Source organism: Lolium perenne, chromosome 2 (assembly GCF_019359855.2).
Source record: "Lolium perenne isolate Kyuss_39 chromosome 2, Kyuss_2.0, whole genome shotgun sequence".
Classification (NCBI taxonomy): domain Eukaryota; kingdom Viridiplantae; phylum Streptophyta; class Magnoliopsida; order Poales; family Poaceae; genus Lolium; species Lolium perenne.
The window spans coordinates 238,889,091-238,896,284 of record NC_067245.2 but is presented as its reverse complement, the minus strand read 5'-3'; the positions used below and the strand labels follow the sequence as shown (position 1 = coordinate 238,896,284).

At 45.4% G+C, this 7,194-nt stretch overlaps 1 protein-coding gene and 1 non-coding gene across 2 annotated transcripts; one reads left to right on the top strand and one right to left on the bottom strand.

The window, feature by feature from the left end:
- Positions 1-498: 498 nt before the first annotated feature.
- Positions 499-5,968, bottom strand: LOC127335348 (U-box domain-containing protein 7). The gene is made up of 6 exons (XM_051361993.2): positions 5,340-5,968; positions 4,333-4,407; positions 3,575-3,760; positions 3,229-3,336; positions 1,718-2,940; positions 499-1,585 (listed from the first exon to the last, which is right to left on the bottom strand). The coding sequence occupies exons 2-6, from the start codon at positions 4,381-4,383 to the stop codon at positions 679-681; spliced, it is 2,475 nt and encodes an 824-aa protein (XP_051217953.1). The 5' UTR covers positions 4,384-4,407; positions 5,340-5,968; the 3' UTR covers positions 499-678.
- Positions 5,969-6,067: 99 nt separating this feature from the next.
- On the top strand, positions 6,068-6,150 carry TRNAL-UAA (transfer RNA leucine (anticodon UAA)). The gene has a single exon. It is a non-coding gene; the product is annotated as a tRNA-Leu (tRNA).
- The last annotated feature ends 1,044 nt before the right edge of the window (positions 6,151-7,194 follow it).

Here is a 7,194-nt window from a genome sequence, read left to right as displayed (position 1 = left end):
GTCCCAAGCGATTTTTCTTACAGAATGTTTTGGGCAATTACAAGTGCATGTGTGGCGCCGATGGGAGCGGCGCCACACGTCCTACCACGTCGGCTCGGCGCACCAGCTCAGCGTCGAGGGCGCCACGTCGGCTGGGAGAGTGGCGCCGCAGACACGGGCGTCACTCGGGCACACACAAAAGGGTTAGATGGGTGAAATAGTTTGCCCGGAGGGTCAGTCTGTGCTATAGTTGCAACAAAGGGTTATTTCTGTGTAAATCGCCGTACGTACCAGACTCATTGCAATTTAATACTCCGTAGTAAAGATTTGTGATTCGCTGTGGAAGAAAAACAGGCTAAAGCCCAAAAGAAAGGGGCCGTTATCTGACGAAGTGCCGAAAAGTTCAGATAAAAGTGCCATCGTCTTCTTCGGATCTGACAGAGAGCATCTGCTCTGCACCATCTTCTCCAGAATGCTACTAGCAAAGAGTACAACCAAACCATATTCATCTCTGCAACGTTTTACTCGGACGAGACAAGCTCTTCTCCCAGATGGTAAATGGTGAAATTAGTTCTGTACAATTTCGCTAGTTTAACGAACACATGCATTGGTGAGTGCATGTGAACGATACCACAACACATGAGGAGGAGGCGAGGCGAGGCGAAGATATACAAGGCAGGAAGACGGGGACACACGATGTTACAGTTTACACTTGTCGCCGCCGCCTTGCATCGTCCACTTCTTGAGAAGGCAAGTGAAGGCCCTGGCGAACCGCTTGGACCTCGACCTGCTCAGCCGCGGGGGCCTCCTGCTCTCGCTGCTCTGCTCTGCCGCCGCCTTCGCGGCAGCAGCCTCTTCCGCCGCCACAGCCGCCGCCTCCTCTTCCTCCTGCATTTGCTGCTGCTCCTGCTGCTCCTGCTCCGCCACCGCCTGGCTCGCCACCTCGTGCAGCTGCACGCGCGGCTGCTGCTGCTCCAGCTCGCGCTGCCGCTGCTCCCGGAACAGCCGCAGCAGCTTCTGCGCCTTGTCCTTGGCCCTGCCAGTGCCGTTCGCCGTCAGGGACACCAGCGCCGGAATCACGCCTTCCTGGAGCACCGTCTGGCTGCACCCCTCGTCGCCGTTGCAGATGATCCACAGGCATGACACTGCCTTCTCCTGCTCCGCTGGCTCCCCGTTGTCGAGGATGAGCACGATGTCGCCCACGATCGCCTGGTTCGCTGCGACCTCCTTCTTCCCGGCCCAAGTCATGGCCAGGTTGATCAACACGGTCAGGGCCTTGTCCGTCCACGAGGACGACGGCGTCAGCACAGTGTGAATGCTGTGGACGATGCCCGAGGAGAGGAGGAGCGGGATGTTGGGTGCGTGCAGGGACAGGTTGTACAGCGTCAGGAGAGCATCGAGGCGGCAGGTGTTGCTCTGGGCGCCTTCTTCGCGCAGGCTGCTGATCAGGAAATGGATAGCTTCACTCGAACCGATGATGGCTTGCGCCTCCTCCAGGCAAGAGAGGTTTAGGTACATCGCCACGGCAGCCTCACAGGTCTCTGGTTTCTGTATCATCTGCTCCATCAGGGGGATAACTCCAGCTGAGAGCAGCTGCTTCTTGTTCCTGGAAGGCAGACACAGAGATGAAATCAACTGTGCTAAAACCATCTACCCATGCTTGCTTCTGTTACGATGAGGGTAGTTTGTTGACACTATGATTACAGGGATAAAAAGAATATACCGATACATAGTTTACCTGTTATTGCTGACAGCAAGATTGAAAAGAGCCATTGTTCCAACCTCCTGAGACTGCACATCTTCTTTGCTGACAGCCATCTTCAGGAAGCAAGTGAGCGGCTCAGTAATACCATTAGCACCCACATAGTCCCTGAGTTCATCATCATCCTTTAACAGGAACCTGATCTGCTCCACCACCTCACGCTGTTCATCGATACACTCGCCACCCTTGTTCAGCACATGCAGCCAACGTTCACATCTCTCAGGTGCAGCCTCTCCAGGGTTATTCTCATAAGAGCACTTCTCCACAGAGACCTCCTCTTCTTCCTCTTCGCATCCCTCAGATATCGCCTCTCTGGAGTTCTGACTCGAGCACTTCTCCAAAGCAGCATCAGTGTTGCACTTGTCATCTTTTGCGCCTGTTTCTTCGAACAAAATCGTGCTAACACCATTAGTCACCAGGCATTTGCTACTTTTTAGAGATGTTATCCGCAAATATTTGAGCTTTGGAGATTCCGGCGGGGCGGATGGAACTGGAACCCCGTTTTTTTCACACCAGGATGTTATCAGACCCTTGATGCAGTAATTAGGTGTCACGGAAAGCTGGGACAGCTGTTTCCGAGTTTTTGGGCAGCTTGTGTTGCCACTGTTAAACCATTTCTCAATGCAAGCTCGCTCGTATGTCTGACCAGATGCGATGACAACAGGGTCATACATGAGCTGCAGGGAGATTGGACACCTTAGTTCCTCAGGTGGCAATGGCATGCTCCCTGATAAGCCTTTAATCTGTTTGAAATTAAAGGAGCCAGACCTAGGCAGGAGCTTCTCAAGACCAGGGGCATTTCCATGGAGATCAACTGAGCTAGATATTGAACTGAAGGAGCATGAAGGACTTGAGCACTGAGAGTTGATGGAATCCATTGTTTCACTCCTAAAATGACTTGAGTATTTTCTCAAGAGATGCAGTAGATAGGCTGCTATTGATTCTTTCTTCGTGTCTTCTTCTGCATGGGCTCTCTCAAGAAGTCTTCGAAGCGCTCTTCTCTCAGCAAGAGCTGCAGCTGATGATGTAACACCAACTCTCAAAACAGTTTGCCGAAAGAATTCAAGTTCACTGTCATCAAGGAATCCATTAGATTTCTTCTCATTCTGAATTATTTGTTTCACCTCATCACCAGCTTGTTTTTCAGCCAGATCTAAAGCAAAAATTGAGTTCTCCAGCTCATGTGCAATCTCTGGAATCTGAAAGTTTACAACAACAGATAATTATCTGAGGGTTTCTGGAGAAATGATTATACAAGCAATAGGATTGCACAGGAACAAAAAATAAATCATGAGAAAACAGTTAGTGCTAAAGGCTGCAGCATGGCGAACTCAACCATCAGCATGACTACATTGAGGCAGTGAAGAAGAATTCGACTTTATAATAAAACAAAAATTGCACTGCCTTGTGGTAAATCTACACATTAGGATACACTATATTCTGTAGAAGGAATTCTACAAATATGTTTGTACATGACCAGTGATGACCTGAGAATTAAATGCTTCTGGGAGTGTTTCCTCCAACTGATGAAGACTTTCTAAAAGAGCGTATCTTGCTTTCTCAAATTTTGTAAGAACACATTCTGCTGTTAGAGCCTGCAAAACGGTAACCATGTTAAGCACAAACATTGAATTGCTGTAACAAATAGCAGAATGTGATAGTATCAGAATACTTGCTCTCTAACATCAAACACAGCCAAGCAAGTTTGATGACCAAGATTATCCAACTACCATCAACAATATGATTCTGTAGTAGTGTTGTACCAAGAAAAGTCCATGTATACATGGAAACTCCAAGCATATTTACACATATGAAAATTGATAAATTACATACCAAGTAAAGTTTGCTACACTCTGAGCAATACTGAAGTAGATTCTTGGCCTTATCAACAGCTATGCGCAAGGAACTCAATGCCAGAAGTCCAGAACTACTTCCAGGTCTTGTAGCCTCAAGGGCAGGGATGGCATTCGAAACTTCATGAACAACAGTGTAAAGTTTCTTACATAGTTCTCCATGTAGCTGCACAAATAGGAAAATACAATCCAAATGAATCTACAATGTTTCACAAACAAATGAATCTACAATTTCAATATGTCGTATTACAGAGTATGCAAAGTTACGAATTCCAATGGCAGTAAAAGATAGGAAATGAGAGAAAAGAAACTGCTGTGTTTATCACAGTTTACTAACTTACTGTTTGGTGGGATCTGGATATTCTCACAGAGAGAGTCTTATCATATACTCCCTCTGATCCAAATTAAGTGACGCAGCTTTGGTCAAATTTGGTGTATCTAGACGGGTTTTAGTGTCTGTGTAGATTCGCTCATTTTGGAAAGAAACTGTGTCACTTAATTTGGAACATAGGGAATACAATACAAACTAGTGGTGGGTATTTAGTATTTACTGGATCAAATTTTATTTCTAACACGACAGTGCTTATATACATAACTACATAAGCATCACAAGGCACCCTAGGAAGTCAGCAGCTGTGTTCAGTGTCTTCCTATATCTAAAGACAGCCACAAAGAACAGCACGATCGATCGCTTATTTAATAATAGATTTTGGAGGAATGAGGGGATAAACTGGATACCTTCCAATTTCCGGCAATAATAAAGTCAGCGTCAACCTCAACCCTCTCCATGGTGCCTTCTTAGTCAAATTTCATCTACAAAGAGAGCAATTATTGAATATGGTATTGCTCTTTGTCCTCAGCACATACATGATAAATGTATGGGTAATCAACGGAAATGTCCGCAATGTTTACAAATTAAATGCATTGGCCAATATATAATTAAAAAACTCAAATCTCTCAATATGAGTTAGTAAAATTACTTAAATGCAAAGTAAAATATCAAGTTATATTGAAAGAAGTATAAAAGAAGATGACTATATCTTATATAAATGGCATCGATCACATACTTGAAAGAAGGCATGTCATCAATTAAGTGTGCAGTATGTAACCTAACAATATGAAAATATAGCACCAGAGAAGAGAGCAAAAGGTTCATGGTTTGTTAGGACAAGGTTTTCTTACATGGTGCAAAGAAGCAACAAATAATCTTCTGATTAGCGCAATTGGCACAGAAGTAGAAAATAAATCAAACCAATTTACCCACAGAATAAGGAAAAAAAAGGATGTCTAATTTCCATGGTTATGCCATCGAAGTTGTAAGACGAAAACTCCGGCTAGCTTTTGATGGCCTTGTGGGTGCAGATTTCAATATAAGAAGCCTTTTGTCTAGAAAAAAGAGAGAAATTTGCCTGATCGGCCAGCTAAATTTGGAGCAGTGACTGCATATTTGATGGACCAAAGAGCTAAACTTGGATGCAAGTTGTTTGTGCACCACAATTATGCAGAGACAAGGTAGATCCTGAATGGTAACTCCATGTATTTCTACAAAATGTCATTACTGCATCAAACAATTAATTTGATCGCCTAAGGAAGCAAACATGTCCACACTGAAGAAATAAGACGGTGAAATTTAAGCAACATGAATTCCATTTTCTTAACTACGCAACGAGGTTCCACACTCTAACCCGGTGTGAACCCTGGGGCATGCACAAATTACAGAGTAAGCTCCAAATTGGCATCCGTACCTGACGGATACAGGATGAGGAAGGAGCAATCCCTGAATTTCACCATGTCACAGCAACTGCATCGATTGCTTTCCCTCCAGGCCTTTCCCCCAACACCGGCCCTTGCTCGAGAGGCGCCTAACTTGGTGCGAGGCACAGAGATGGAGGAGGAGAACACGGGACGAAAAGAAATGGCCTTGGCGCTGAACCGCGAATAGCAGCGCCCCTACGGGTGCGCCCGTGTGGACGGGGGAGGCCGTCATCCTCGCATTCCGGAAACCTCGTGCAGACCCCCGAGGATAAATTTAGGAGGGGCCTCCCATTCCCTCTCGCCGGACTAGCCGAGGTCGTTCTTCGGTTGGCGAGAAAAGGCAGCGGCACTTTTGCGCACGGAGGCGGTACGGCGAGCTTGGGCCGGTGTGCGTGCGGCGACTGACCGGTCCGCCGTGGATTGCGGGGCGAAAGCTGAGCGCGCGCGGCTGCTGCCATGGAACATGGGGGCACGAGGGCAGCTGAGCTGATAGGGGGTAAGCGCGGATGGCTGGGAGGCCAGCTTGGGGGCTTGGGGCAATGCACGGCGCCGCCGGGTGGGGAGTAGGACGGCGCGACTCGGCGGCGGGTGGCGAAATCGGTGGGACGAGACGTCGGGCAGCAACACGTTCGTGCGACGTGGTCACGTGGATGGGGATCTGAAGTTCTGAACCACTATTTGATCAAATATACTTTGTGCTGACAAATTGACACAAAGAGCTGGTTTGCCCGAGTGGTTAAGGGGGAAGACTTAAGATCTTCTGCACATAAGTGCGCGTGGGTTCGAACCCCACAGCCAGCATTTTTCTCAAATTTGTATTAAATCCGAGTCAATTAAAAAAGAACGGAGGGAGTACTTCCATTATATGGTATACCAATTTTGATTCAATATAGATTTTTATTTTTTCTCAAAAATATAAGGTTTCTTTGCAGCAACAAAATAAATAATCAGGGACGTAGGAGGTGGCGCTTTGGCTCCTACGTCTATTATAAAAATGCATAAAAAATAAATTTAAGAAATGTGAAAAAGAAATCAAAATAAAATTAGGTATGTGCATGAGTGCATCCATATATTCTATGTTCGCACATAAGTCTTCCGGGGAAAATAACGTTTTGTGTGGCCTGTATAAGTCATGGGATATCTTGTTGCCCCATTTTGCGTGGCCTGTGGAGATAAGCCACGAGATAAATTTTTTATCTCGTTTTGTGTGGCCTGTGGGGAAAAAGAATATTTTGAGATAAAAAAGAAATCCTATGACTTACACACGTCACACAAAATGTTATTCTTTTTTCTGAAAACTTGTGCGCGGACATACAATGTCTAGATATACATGCACAATTTTATTTCAGTTTTTTTAACATTTTCAATTGTTTTTCGCACAATAGGGTTATATGCACCCGTAAGCCGAATTGGATCTCCACCCTTTTTAAGTGGTATATCCGGGATTTAGTCAATCCCCGGGCCAACTTTGTATAAAGTGTTATAAATATGCTAAATTATAGAGCAAATTTAATTTTCTAATAATATATTGGTGAAAAAAATTCTCCACCCTAGGCTCTGCCTAGGTATAGATCCACTTCTATCTTTTTTGGGATGGCTTTAGCAACTACAAACGCAGGCTACTTTGTGTGACTGCCACGTCAAACTGTTGCATGATGGGTTCACATGTTAGTCATTCAAAGTCAGCAGCCCCAAGTCAACTAGTTGCATGTATACCACTCTTGTTTTAGTAGACTTTTATTTTTCAAAAACAAAAGGGTTTCTTGTAACTAAATAAAAAATCAGGATGTAACCTTTTTTTGGGGTTGGGTAAAGATTGGTTGGCCTTAGTAACTTCATAGCCAG